The sequence below is a fragment of the Myotis nattereri genome (genome assembly GCF_964212035.1).
Source record: "Myotis nattereri genome assembly, chromosome: 16".
Taxonomy (NCBI): domain Eukaryota; kingdom Metazoa; phylum Chordata; class Mammalia; order Chiroptera; family Vespertilionidae; genus Myotis; species Myotis nattereri.
In genome coordinates this window covers 10,257,276-10,271,602 of record NC_138091.1, presented here as the reverse complement: position 1 = coordinate 10,271,602, position 14,327 = coordinate 10,257,276, and the positions used below count along the sequence as shown (strand labels likewise).

Below are 14,327 nucleotides of genomic sequence, written 5' to 3'. Positions count from 1 at the left end.
GGAAAAGACCATGAACCCAAGATTGCATGCCAGGGCCCAGCAGAGCAACCACAGACAGACCACGTTCAACCATCAGTGGTAATAAAAATAACACCAGTAAGCTGTTTTCAACCCACACCCCACTGAGTCCCAGGCATCAGACACAGGCGGCACTTTCCTTTATGTTTAGCTGTGTTTTCTAGGCTTCCTACATCAGGAAGTGTTCCTTCCATAGGTAAGAATCTGAAGAACAAACATTGTTTTCCAAAAGAATATAGGTTGTAAGCGCCAAGGCCCAAGTGCGAACACGCAGAGACTAGACTGGACACTTGTCCAGGTCAGGGGTGGCCGTTCCCTTCCCAAGCCTCCCCACGACTCCCATTCTAACCTGTCAGCTGCATCACTTTGAAAGAAGAGAGAACACGGTAAATAACATCAAAATCATGAAGTGGTGTGCGCCCCACTTACGTCGCGTCCACCCTCTCCACTCCGCGAAAGTAGCTGATGCCATCCGAGGTGTTTCGCAGGTGGTGGCACTTGTCGTCGATCCGGTGCGCCACCTGCTTGTCATGCAGGTCCTTCTCCAGCTCATGCTGGGACGCTCTGTTCGCTCTATAACACAGAGGAGGGCACGGAGCTTCAAGTTCAGGGAGCGATTTCGTAAGAGGGAGAGGAACCACCCTCTGTGCTGAGACCCACCCACTACTGCTTCCCTTTTTCACACCATGTTCAACTTTTCCATTACAAGGAGCCTTCCCTGAACATGGCCATGCACGTGAGTAATTAGAACCCTGCCCTTCATGTTCCTCCCATGGATAGGAGAGAAGATGTGCAGGTAGACGGGGGTCAAGTATCTGGAGCCCTAGGACTGGGGCCCATCTTCTTAAAATACAAATTGTTCCAGAGAGGACCCTGGCTTAGAGGAATCTGTCCACACCTGCACTGCCCTGTCTGCCTCCCTCCTCAACTCCTCCCCAAGCCCTCTTCCTCGCTGTCAAAATCAACCTCCAGGGCAGGAGTCAGTGCTTGGAAGAGTCGGATGGGTGGGCTCCCAGGCAGGTGTGCTTCAGCAGCCACCCTCTGGGGAGGAGGTGGTGGTGAGCTCTGAGATGGTGGTTTCCTGCCCTGCCAGCAGAAAGGAGGCCTGGCACTCACTACCAAAGGACAGGCCCAGCGGGGACATTGGAGACTAGCAGCCATGTCTTCACTCACGGAGGAGTTCATTCAACACATAGCAACCACTGCTACCACATGCCAGACACTGCTCTGCACGCCCAGAAGGTGACAAAACATCTCCTCCTTGGAGGAGCCTGCATCCTGCTGGGAGGAGACAGGCGATGCTCATGATGAATAAGCAAGTCATGTGGTTTGTTAGCAGGAAAGTGGGCCAGGAGCATGAGTGGGGATGTTAAATGGGGCCATTGGGCAGGGCTCCTTGAGGAGGCGGCGTGTGAGCAAAGGCACGCTGCGGGAACCAGATTCAGCAGAACCTCAGGATACCAGAGGCATCGGGCTTTCCTCATGAGGAAGCAAGAGATCACGGACTTAAATTCAGAGGAGCCTTCTGGTGCTGGGCTGGGAACAGCTGCAAGAGGGCAGGGAGACTCAGGAGCAGACGGGACAGTTACCGAGGTGAGATGGGGGTGGCTCGGACAGAGGGTAGATGAGTTTTAAATATGAGACCAAGAGAATCTCCTAGGAGACTGAACATCAGTGAGAATAAAGAGCTGAAGTTCAGTGATTGGAAGAGCAAATTCTACCAACAAGGGTGGGCTAGGCTGTGGGCAAGGAGCCCAGGACTGGACAGAATGCAGCTGACATGCTGAGCTTGGGTGTCCACTGAATATCCAAGTGCAGGAACCAAATAGGTTGTTGGAATTTGGGAGAAAGTTCTAGACTAGTAAGAAAAAGTTGGGAGTCACTAGCATATAGATAGTATATGAAAAAGTGGAACAACTGGGTGATCTTAATCATTTCTGTATTCCAAAAATTGTCTTAGCATGAAGCTATCACTCAATAAAGCCTGCATGGAATTGAATGGACTGGTTCTAGCTGCAGCATCCCTGCCACTGAGCCTGTGCCTTTGGGTAAGTCACTTGACCTTTCAGATCTCTTTTTTGATTGTTATTTATGAAGTGGAACCGAGGGTAGCAGCATGTAAGTCACCTGCATTCTGTGAATTCTGCAACAGTACACATGTGCAAAGGACAAAAGTCAACAAGGCATCTCCCCTTGCTACTCTGGGTTTGGCCTCTTCCCTCGGGTTGTTGGTTGAAACTCAAGGATTAGAAGGCCTTTCTTATTTGTTGTCCCAGATGAGGATGGCCCCCAGCTCTCCTCCCATGACCTGACCTCAAAATCTCTCTGGGTATCTAGAGCTAAGAAAAGTCCTTCAGGCAGCACCCCACCAGCCTACTGAGAGCCCACGATGGGAAATCTTGGCTGCCATGTTGGTGCTCAATGAGATTCGAATTCCAGCTAAGATCCAAGCCAAGTGCTTCACTGCTCCGTTCCTCCTCCCATCACCTTGGATGGATCCAGCCCCATGGCCATATATGGGACTCAGGCCCCCAGATGCCGAGGAAGCCATCACAGGAAGTGAGGTGGGCATCTCGCCCAGACCTTTAAAGGATCGCAAACACGGAGGCCAAGCAAGTGCACACGCAGAAACAGAACTTCCCACACAGGCTGGACCAGGGCCACATGGCGACCATCCGTAAGGGAGATTGAGGAGAATGTGCTGTCCGGGGTGGCACAATCTGGGCCAAGAAGAGCAAAGGACACAGAAGATGGCAGCAGGTTGTAGATTATGAAAGAAAATGGGGACTAGGAACTGGACCAGGAGAAAACCATAGAAGCAATTCTTTGAACCTCACTAAACTGTGATTCTGAATTCCTGGGGAGCAGAACCCATAAGTTAATATTGGAACGCTACTGCCCGGTATCTATGGCTTAAGTAAATTGTATAGTTAAACAAACCACAAGCAGTGAGTCATCCTTAGTTAATATCATCCCTAGCGTCACCAATTTCCACATCAGACTCTTTCTAGTAAGTGTTCAAGAGAAATCTCAGGCACCTGAACCTCCCCCACCTTCACAGCTGTCTTGGTGGGCAGGCTGGGCAAGCTAAGTAAGAAGTAAGAGCAGGGCTACAAGGCTCACTGCTCTGAGGATGTCACACAGAATCCTTGATAACATTAGTATACGCAGAATCCAACTGCTTTGTGTGGCCATAACCAAATGGACACTGATCTGTCTATTCATGTTAGGCAAGCCCCTAACACTACGCAAGCCCCTCCTCTGATTATTATCTCCCGTCTCACATCTGCTACTACCTACCATTGCAGAGAAGAGAGGAATGCACGTTCTGGTAAAGAATAAGGTGGATGGACAGTTACAATGCAATGATGAATGAACGTTGAGATGTAACGAATGTTGATTATAAAGTCCTTCATTCCAATATTAATTATTATTCAATTGCTATGCAATGGTCGTAATGAGTATTGAGATGGTGTGATCAGAGAAGGAGCATTTCTGCCAGGAAATCAGGGAAGGCCACGTCCTTAAGGAGGTAGAGGAAGTAAACATGAAAGTGAACCACGGTTCACCTCTCTTCCGACTGTTGGGCTGCACACCCACAAGTCACTCTCTCATCAAAGAGTAATAGTCTTTGAGTTCAAAGAAATCTTAGCCGTACTCCAAGTTAAGACAGAAATACTTTCTATGAAATTTCAAATTATTTTTTAAATAAAAATGTAAAGCAAGTATTCCAAGTAATCATTTTAATCTCTAAATAAAAACATGTGTGAGCATGTATGTGTGTGTTTGTGTATCCATGTATAAGAAATTCTCATATAAGAAGCTAAGAGAAATCTGAATGGGAGGCATAGAAGTACAGTTTCATAATAGGTCTTACACGATATGAGAGGCAATAGGTTTTACACTGTATGAGGTAAAGCTCTTACGCAAGTTGGGCCACGGCCTTATCCAAATGCAGCTTCATCCTTTCTTGACAACACAGAATATTATCAACTTCCTACTCAATTGAAAAACACACACATTAATGTTTTTGTTATTGAGCATTGCATTCAAAGTCAATAATGTAACAAAACATCAGTGAAGGAAAATTTTGTTTCTGGTTAAACAAGTAAACAACTATATATCCACTTATATACACATATGCCCCGATAACATTGTGATCTAAATATCAGACTGAAATTCATTATTTATAGGGCTATAGAAAATCATATTATGGAACAAGTTGGAACAGGGGTAAGATTTCAAGGTTTTTTACATCTCTGGTTCTATACAAACAAAATTCTGGTGATGTGCAAAGTGAATATTAGCTATTCTTCCAAGACAGTGAATCAGGGAGGGGGAAGGCAGTCAAAAGGCGGCTTGTCTTTAGTCATGATGTGGCCTCCAACATGCCCAGCTCTTTGGTCCAAAGAGGCTGCCTTCCCTCCCCACTGGACCACCCGAGCCACACAGCCCCATCCCACTGCTCTGCTTGACCTCACATGTGGGATTTTGATGCTGCTATTATGTATACACTCTATATAATAAGCGTTGTATCAGAGTTTTTAAAAACAATCATTTGTTTTCCTCTGATATTCACATTAGAAGATCTAGGAACTCAAAACAGTACCAAGATGATATTTAAAAAGTGCACAAAACTGTTACATCTTTTTCAAGTGAAAAGTCATCATATTATACACACTGTTTTGTGGTTTGCTTTTTAATTTTAAACTTGAACATTTCCCCATGACATTAAACAATGCTGTGATCAACAACTTCAATAAATATTTAGACATCGCCAAAGGGTAGCCTTTTATCCAGGTTTTGACAAGTACAGCCAAATTGCCTTTCAGAAAAGCTGTGCCATTTACAACCATAAGTGGGTGTGTGCTTCCTCAGCTCCCACGCCAAGTAGCCATTATGACTCCTCTTAATCTCTGCCAATGTGATAGGACCCCCCCCCCAAAAGCACACCTGTCCAAATGTGTGGGTTAATGCTATGACTATGCATTGGTTCACCATTTGGCTTTTCTTTTGTGCTTGTCCACTTTTTCCATTGTTTTTAAAATTAACTTATGTGTTTTTATATGTAAAAGTCAATCTTTTCCCATCAAATATGTTATATATATATATGTGTGTGTGTGTGTGTGTGTGTGTAGCTAATTGAGGTAGGTGTTGGCAAAAGATGCACAGAGTAATGCTTTCAAAAACCACTTAAAACACAAAACCGTAATGAGCTTTTATACTCTGTACATGATGCACATGGTGGGCATTCCTGGGACTTTTAGTGAAAAAAAAATACTTTTAATGAGACTCTTATTATAAAAAATACTTCAACAATAATTTTTATATATGGCCCTGGCCAGTTTTGCTCAGTGGATAGAGCATCGGCCTGAAGACTGAAGGGTCCCAGGTTCGATTCCGGTCAAGGGCATGTGCTTTGGTTGCGGGCATATCTCCAGTGGGAGGTGTGCAGGAGGAAGCTGATCAATGTTTCTCTCTCATCGATGTTTCTGACTCTGTCCCTCTCCCTTCCTCTCTGTAAGAAAATCAATAAAATATATTAAAAAATAATTTTTATATATGAATTTAAATAATGTCAGAGGGTTGGAGGCAGGAAGGTCTAAATGTCTAAAACCAAAAACCATTGAGACTGTCCCCAGTGTTAATTTACTCATTAATCTTCACTCAAAGGTTCATTTTTCTTTAAAGTCCAAGAAGTTAGCTTGATCTAGGAGTTCCATTGATATAATGTCCTGATCAGTTCCCCCAGAGAAGCCACTTTGTAAGAATTTGGTGAAGACCACTGACTGAAAGAATCAACAGAATTTGTGAGAAAATATTTCATTCTACCCACATTTTTTCAAAAGCAAGCATTTTAAAGCTATTTCCTATATTTTTTATAATATTCACTTATTTAAAAAACTGAGGCCTGTTTTGCTAAAAATAAGGTATGCTAATATCATTTCCTTGAGTAGGCTACAAGATACAGTCACTGCTTGAACTAATTGGCCAGGGCGTAAGCACCCTCAGTTGATGAAACACTAGTCTAATCACAGACTCTGGTGTTTTGAGGTCAAGCAGTGTCTGGTACTGACCTGGAAAATATTTGCCTCTAAAGCAGTGCTTCTTGTTGTTGTTTAAAAAACAAATAATTTTATTGAGATATTGTTCACATACCACAGAATTCATGTACAATTCAATAGTTTTTATTCACAGAGTTGCATAACTATCACTAGAATCAATTTTTAAAACATGTTCATTACCCACCGAAGAAACAACATACCCCTCAGCTGTTATCCCCAATTTCCAATCCCTAAGCCACTTTCTCCTGGGCAGACCCTAATCTACTGTCAGTCTCTGTCGATTTCCCTAATCTGGACATTTCATATCAATGGAATCATGCAGTATGTGGTCCTTGGCCACAGGCTTCCTTCACTCAGCAGAGTTTGTTCAAGGATCATTCATGTAGTAGAATGCAGCAGCTCTTTATTCCTTTTTATGGCTGAATAGCATTCTGTTGCGTGGAGAGACCACGTTTTATCATTCATCAGTTGATGGGCATTTAGCTGTTTCTAAATGGTTGTGATGAATAATGCTGCTCTGAACATTCATGTACACACTTTTGTGTGGCCACATACTTCCTTTTCTCTTGGGTAAATACAAAGGCATAGAATTACTAAATCAGATGATAAGTCTGTTTAACCATCTCCCAAATCAGTTACATCATTTTACATCTCCACCAGCATTGTATGAGGGTTCTAATTTCCCCACATTCTCACCAACACTTGCTATTTTTTTTTTTTGGTATTTTTTAGTTTAGCCATCCTAATGGGTATGAAGTGATATTTCATTGTGGTTTTATTTGAATTTCCCTGATGACTAATATTGCTGAGCATTTTTTCTTATGCTTATTAGCCATTTTTATACCCTCTGGAGTTTTGGAGAACTCCCTATTCAGACTCTGCCCACTTTTGAACTAGGTTTTTTGTTTGTTTTTGTTTTCAGTTGTAAGAGTTTTCTTTTTTTCTTTTAGATACAAGTCCCTTATCAGATGTGTGATTTGCAAAGAATGTCTTCTTCCATTCTGTGATTGTCTTCTCAATTTGTTGATGATGTTCTTTGAATTATCAAAATTTTTCCTTTTGATGATGTCCAAGTGTATCTATTTGTTTCTTATATTGTTTGTGCTTTTGGTATAATATTTAAGAAACTACTGCTTATTCCAGTGTCATAAATATGTATGGCTATGTTTTCTTCTTAGAGTTTTAAAGTTTTAGCTCTTACATTTATGTCTTTCATCCATTTTGACTCAACTTTTTTTGTATGGTGGGAGGTAGGGGGCCAACTTTGGTTCTTTGTATGTAAATAAATCCAACTATCTAAGCACCGTTTGTTGAAGAAAATAGCCCTTTCCCATTTGAATAAACTTGGCACCCAGCTGAAGATTAATTAATCATAAATGTGCGCTTATTTCTGGATTCTCAAATGCTATTCCATTTATCTATATGTCTATCCTTGTATTGTAGCATTGTAGTAAGTTTTGAAATCAAGAAGTGTAAGTCCTCCGACTTTCTTCTTTTTCAATATTATTTTGACTATTCTGCATCCTTTGAAGTTTGATGTAAATTTTAGGATGTGCTTGCCAATTCTTATAAAGAAATTAGCTGGGGATTTTGAAAGGAATTGTGTTGAATCTATGGATCATTTTAGGAAGTACTACCATCTTAACACTATTTAAGTCTTCCAATATATGAACATAATATGATAATTTATTTAGATATTAACTTCTATCGATACTATTTTGTAGTTTTAAAAAAGTGCTTCTAAACTCTGGATGCTAATTAAAATTATTTGGGGAATATTTTTAAATATCAATGCCTAGTCCCCACTCCAGATTTGAATCAGAATTTCTGGAAGTTGGACCTAATCACTGATATTTTAAAAGCCTTCACAGGGTGAAATTTTGAGAGCTAGAATTATGGAAACTTTAACTAAAGTAGCCAAGTTTCAAATGAAATCTCTTAGAAATGCTTTAGTGTGTTTGTGGGCAAACTCATGAAGTCAAACTATTAGAAGTGGCTTATAATTTATGGATCTCAGTGACAACAAGGCATCTGCAGATTTCACATTTATCAGCTATGAAGGAGGAAAGGATGATTTAGAACAATGTTAGGGAAAATTAAGTGGAAAAGAGAGAGGTGAGAAACAAATCAGAGGAACAATGTACAGGAGCTGGAAACTGATTACAGAGATGATGGGAGTCAGCAAGACATGCCATGGTAATGGGGGAACCTTGGTACCATTAATAGAAAGCAGAAAGCAGAAGACATCAAGATAGAAGAAAAGCTCACTTTTAGGCTTGATGAATGTAAACCAAAAATTGAGTCACCAATGTAAATATGTTTGACAGGTACTTAGGGATATAAAATTAATGCTTAATAGAGGATATGGCTAAGAAGAGAGAGAGAGAGAGAGAGAGAGAGAGAGAGAGAGAGAGAGAGAGAGATTAGGAAGGGCCCAGGCATATAATGGCTAATCTTAAGAAATGGCAGACATCTGTGGTAGCAAGCCTAGTAAATAAAGTTCAGTATGACTTAGAAGTAAGTCATATTGAATTGGTGGGAGGTAGAAGAGAGCATAGTGGGAGAATCAAATGGGAGTGCAGATATAACAATAAGATTCTGATGGCAATTTGGCTATACACCAAAAGCTTTCCGAATGCTTATACCCTTTGACACACCAGTTACATTTTTTGAAATGTATTCTAAGGAAATAATAAAAATACATGTAGTTATCAATAATATATTTGTACACTGCAATGTTATTAAAATATAAGAACAAAATAATAATAATAATAATAATAATAATAATAATAATAATGGAAACAATCTAACTATTAAAAAAGAGAAGGTTGATTTTTCAAAAAAAAATGATAGTGGATCATGATGTAACCATTAAAATCATGTATTAAAGCATATATAATGATGTGTGGAAATAATAACCAATACAAAATTTTAAATGAATAAAGCACTATTGGGGTTAGGGATGTAAATCAGCAGAACACAGAGAATTCTTAGGGCAGTGAAAATACTTTGTATGATTCCATAAGGGAGGATGCATGTCATTGTACATTTGTCCAAACCCATAGGATCTACACCACCAAGAGTGAGCCCTATGGGTAAACTATGGACTTTGGGTGAAGATGATATATCCATGTAGGTTCATCATGTATAACAAATGTACCATTCTGGTAGGGGGTATTGGTAACTGAGGCTGCTATGCATGTGTGACTACAGGGATTATATGTACCTTCCTCTCAATTTCGCTGTGAACCTAAAACTGCTCTAAAAAAGATCTTTTTTAAAACAGTGCTCCCTTCCCACATGTATATTTAATAATCACCATTGAACACTGATCTAGAAAAAAAATCACTAATCAAATTCATATATACTGTATATTTCTAATCCTGAAGACATGTCTGTGTGTCTTTAAGTTGGGTGTATATTTCTAATCCTGAAGACATGTCTGTGTGTCTTTAAGTTGGGTGGTATCTATCTAAGTATTTAATAAAAAGAAAGCTTAAATGCCCCCAAATTAATAGTGATTTCTGTGTAAGTCATATCCAGGTGATTTTTATCTTTCTTTATCCTTTTCTGTATCTTTCAAATTCTCTAAATAAATATCTATTACTTTTCTAGCCTAAAAAGGTTGTTTTCTAAATGCTTTAAACACTTGATGTTATAATTTCTTATTTATAAGTGGCTAGATGTAACATCACTTTTGTTTTAACATTAAATGCATGTTGGCAGCTAAGTTTCTGGTTGAAGCATTTCCCCCATATTTACCGTCAGCAGCTCTGCTTCTACTTCATCGTGAACTAGGTCGATGCCCATTCTCTTCTCTCGATGAAACAGACATTCTCGAGCTACCTGCAGATACACAGATTAGAAAAACCTCTAACACAAACTGACTAACACCAGTGACCTGAGTGTCTAATGACCTGCTTCTAACACAAGTCAGCAAACACTCCCAATACCAACTTTTCAAGCCATTTTGTTGGAAATGTAGGATCAAACCAACCATGACAACTACTAGTAAGAAAATCCCTTGTGAATCTAGCTGATACCGGTTTGGCTAAGTGGATAGAGCGTCGGCCTGCGGATTGAAAGGTCCCAGGTTCGATTCTGGTCAAGGGCATGTACCTGAGTGGCGGGCATATCCCCAGTAGGAGATGTGCAGGAGGCAGCTGATCGATGTTTCTCTCTCATCGATGTTTCTAACTCTCTATCTCTCTCCCTTCCTCTCTGTAAAAAAATCAATAAAATATACTTTTTTTTTAAAAAAAATCCCTTGTTCTAGATAGAAGGTAAAGAGTTAGCTCTTCAATTGTGGTTGGAAATTTTTCCTAATTTGGAGAGCTGACAAAATGAAGCAGATAGTATCAACTTGATCTCCACAAATTAGCACCTGAGAAAATTACTTGGTGTTAATTTCTTCTACAGAAATACTTCAATAATCTGAGTCTTCAAGGTATTATTTATATTATCTCCAAATATTTTCTATAAGAAGAGTAAGAGAAAAAAAACCAAATGATTGTCTTTAAAGACACCAAAATATTTGTGTAGCCAAAATCCAAGCTATTATTTTTAAAAAGGCAATTATAAAAATAAAATTGTCTTATCCATTAAAGAGAAAAATACAGACAAATAGAAGATGATTTAGCCATACTCCTATCAGTGTTTTGTTTGTTTGTTTTTAACAAAACAGAGATTATAGTGTCTTTATAATTTTATATTATGCTTTTTAGGGTTGACATTAAATGATAGACCCTATTCATAAAATAATCTTTGAGACAAAGTATATTAATGGCACCAATGGAAAATAGTTTAGATTGCTAACAATAAACTAAGTATGAGAGAACATTATGTAATACTTTTTCAAAGACTATGTCATGCTATGTGGTGACTTTATAATGTTAAATTGAAAATTTTTTAAAATATAATAGTATGAACATTATAGTCCAGATATAATATTATTAAGCAAAATCTTTGAGTGAATCTTTAATTTTTTAATAGTGCAATTTACATCTGATAGATGATGATTAATGAGTTGACAGGAACTCTGATTATTTTAACGTGTATTACTAAATCACTTTCCAGGAAGATTCTTCTTTCCACAGTCCTACCAGCAATATATGAAAGTGTCCACTTTCTGAACTTTGCCAATCCTAGACATTATCGATTTTTTTGTTAATTTTATAGGCCAAAGATGGTTCCTTCATTGATTTAATTAGCATTTTATGAAGTTTTAACATTTTTTCATGAGTTGACAATCTATATCTTCTCTTTTGAGAGAGATCAGTTTACATGACTAATTTTAATCAGGGCCTTCAGATACTATGTTGATAATAAATAATCAAAAACTTTTGGGCAAATATTGAAGAAAAAATTCAATTCAAGTGAGAACCATCTCACTGAAAGTAGTCATCTCTGAGAGGAGCACTTTTCAGGATAATTTAAAGTAAGTGAGGTTGGGTGTAGCAGGGTGTAGAATAGACCAGAAATCCTCACACTGAATGGAGCACAGAGAAAGTATGGAAGGGCTTCTAATCCCTCAAAACGATTCATGAGTTACTTTAAAATGACATAGTTAGTGTCTATCAACCTCTCTTAAAATTTCTGGTGGGTTGCATGTATTTGTATGTGCTTGTTTTTAATGGGGAGGGGGCACAAAAAGAGTAACAGTGTGTAGGGGTCTCCAACAAACTGCCAGTACAGATGTAACAATAAACTATGAAAAATGCTTATCATGTGGCAAATAAGTCACACAAATATAAAAATGGCATGAGCTTTGCTCACACACACACACACACACACACACACACACACACACACACACACAGAATGTCTTCAGTGATGGTGTATAGAATGAGGTTGGAGTGCCCTCACACACTCAGAAGGTTGGAGGCAATTTGAGTCCACTCAGAAGCCTGGTCAGAGGCCAGTAACCAACTGCAATGTGGCCTCCATGACCCCAACTGGCTTAACATCAGTCCCATTTCTCTATTCAACCAAACTATTCCATCTCCTAAGAAAATCTCATTTGGCCCGACTGGTGTGGCTCCATGGTTGAGCGTCAACCTATGAACCAGAAGGTTACGCTTCAATTCCTGGCCAGGGCACATGCCTGGGTTGCAGGCTTGATCCCCAGTAGGGGACATGAAGGAGGCAGCCGATTAATGATTCTCTCTCATCATTGATGTTTCTATCTCTCCCTCTCCCTTTCTCTCTGAAATCAATTATATCAAGAATACATATATATGGAAAGTCTCATTTGATCACTTCCTTGTGCCAAGAAATGGAATTATACTGAATACACAGGCATTTCACAACCCAGACTAAACAAATAGTTGGTTTTATGGGTGTATTTTTCCCCCAAATGTTGTTTATGTTAATCCAGGGACATCAATGACCAAGATGAAAATTTCATCTCCCCATCTCTTAAATATATTGTATGTTACAAGGTGTCTCTTTAATTAGCCTCATTTGCCTTGCATTCAGAATTCTTTCTGCTTATATGATTGTTCTGTATAATGTGTAAAAATAGCAATTGTTTTAACATTACTGGCACCAGTTAAAAATTTATTGATAGGGGCTGACTTCTACAGGTGAAATAAAACCCAATTCAACCAATAAATAACCTCAGAAATTCAACCAGTGAATTATAATCATAACAACGGAGTCATTAATCATTAGGCCTTATATTTACCTGAAGAGGGGCTTCCGTCTCCATCAAAGCCCTCTCCAATTTTTTCTTAACATCAGTTAGTTCATTTGTCTCTCCAATCATTGAATCCAGCTCATGAATTATTTCAGATTTCCAAAATCCTATGTCATTGACTCGTTCTCCCAAATTTTGAGTGGAATCTGCCTGGGTTTTTCTTATTTGTTGATATTTGTCTTGAATCAAGCGAGATGTATCTACTCTTAGACTCTCTGAATTATGTCGGGAAGTGTTGGATTCTTGATAGTTGGTTAAATTGGACCTATACCAATCATCAGGAGTGTACCGCGTGAAGAGAGTGGTTCTATTGGAAACGAAGGGGAGCATGGTGCTCTCGGACACCTTCTGAGATCTGGTGCAGTAGGGGCCCAAGGTTGGTGAGTCAGCAGCTACTTTGTAGTATGTGCTCGGTCTCCAAGGAAGACTTAAGCTATGGGTCATATTGGAGTGGGGGAAGCGGTCCTTATAGCTTGATGTCAGAGAACCGATCGCTGGTAGAAAGTTGGTTGGTGTTGGTTTAGGATGGGCATAAGTTGCCGTTAAAGTTGAACCTAAAAACTCCATGATGCTCAAACACTACTTGTAAATCTCTCCTGTTTAAAAGGGGGGGGGGGAAGGTAAAAATAGACAGTCACATAATTTAATCTTTGGTGAGAATTTACAAATAAAAGGCCACATCTGACTTAGTATTAGTAGCAGTGCTCCCTAATACGTATTTGTTTTACTCTGATACCCACCTTTACCAGTGATAATATATTCCAATATTTTTTCATTTCCATGTTGCCAAATATATTAAAAAATCACATTGGCTATTTGATTTTTTAAAATATTTTCAAGTTACAAGAAGTAATATTGTCCTACAATAAATTCAAATTAAGAGCCTAAACTATGCATTTTAACAGATAGGGGTTCAAATCTTGGCTCTTCTATTTACAAGCCATGTGACATTGGGCAAATTACTTAATCTCTTTGTGCCTCAGTTTCCTCATCTTTCAATTGGGAATAATAGTACTTCTTTGGATTGTTATGAGGGGTATTAGCAGCAAGGTGTTGCTTGGCAGCATCCCCCACACAATCTAGGTTATAATGCTGTGCTTGGTAGGCAAACATAGCTCAAGGCAAGTAACTAGATCCCCTTCCTGACAACTTGGCACCTGTAAGCACTTACAATATGAACATTCTAGGGACGCCACTGAGGCACTGAGGTTTGAGGATTGAGTAAGACAATGCTAAGGATGTGGAATGCTTTAGCACAGTTCTGGGAACATAGTAAATGCTCAATAAATACCAACTTCTAAAATTACTAATAACCAGAAACACCAATCAGAAAGGATATATGCACCCCTATGTTCATAGCAGCACAATTCAGCATAGCTAAGATCTGGAAACAGCCTAAGTGCCCATCAGTAGATGAATGGATTAGAAAACGGTGCTACATCTACACGATGGAATACTATGCTGCTCTAAAAAGGAAGGAACTCTTACCATTTGCAATGGCATGGATGGAACTGGAGAGCATTATGCTAAGTGAAATAAGCCAGTCA

General features: G+C 39.3%; 1 protein-coding gene across 1 annotated transcript in view; it reads right to left on the bottom strand.

Annotated features, from left to right (window-relative positions):
• Positions 1-14,327, bottom strand: part of TEKT3 (tektin 3) — a 36,988-nt gene that overhangs the window by 14,204 nt on the left and 8,457 nt on the right. The window contains exons 2-5 of the mRNA XM_081109631.1: positions 12,769-13,376; positions 9,846-9,929; positions 3,945-4,015; positions 448-591 (exon numbers count right to left, since the gene is read on the bottom strand). Coding sequence (XP_080965757.1) covers positions 448-591; positions 3,945-4,015; positions 9,846-9,929; positions 12,769-13,347 — 878 coding nt within the window. The 5' untranslated portion in view covers positions 13,348-13,376. The remainder of the gene's footprint in view (positions 1-447; positions 592-3,944; positions 4,016-9,845; positions 9,930-12,768; positions 13,377-14,327) is intronic.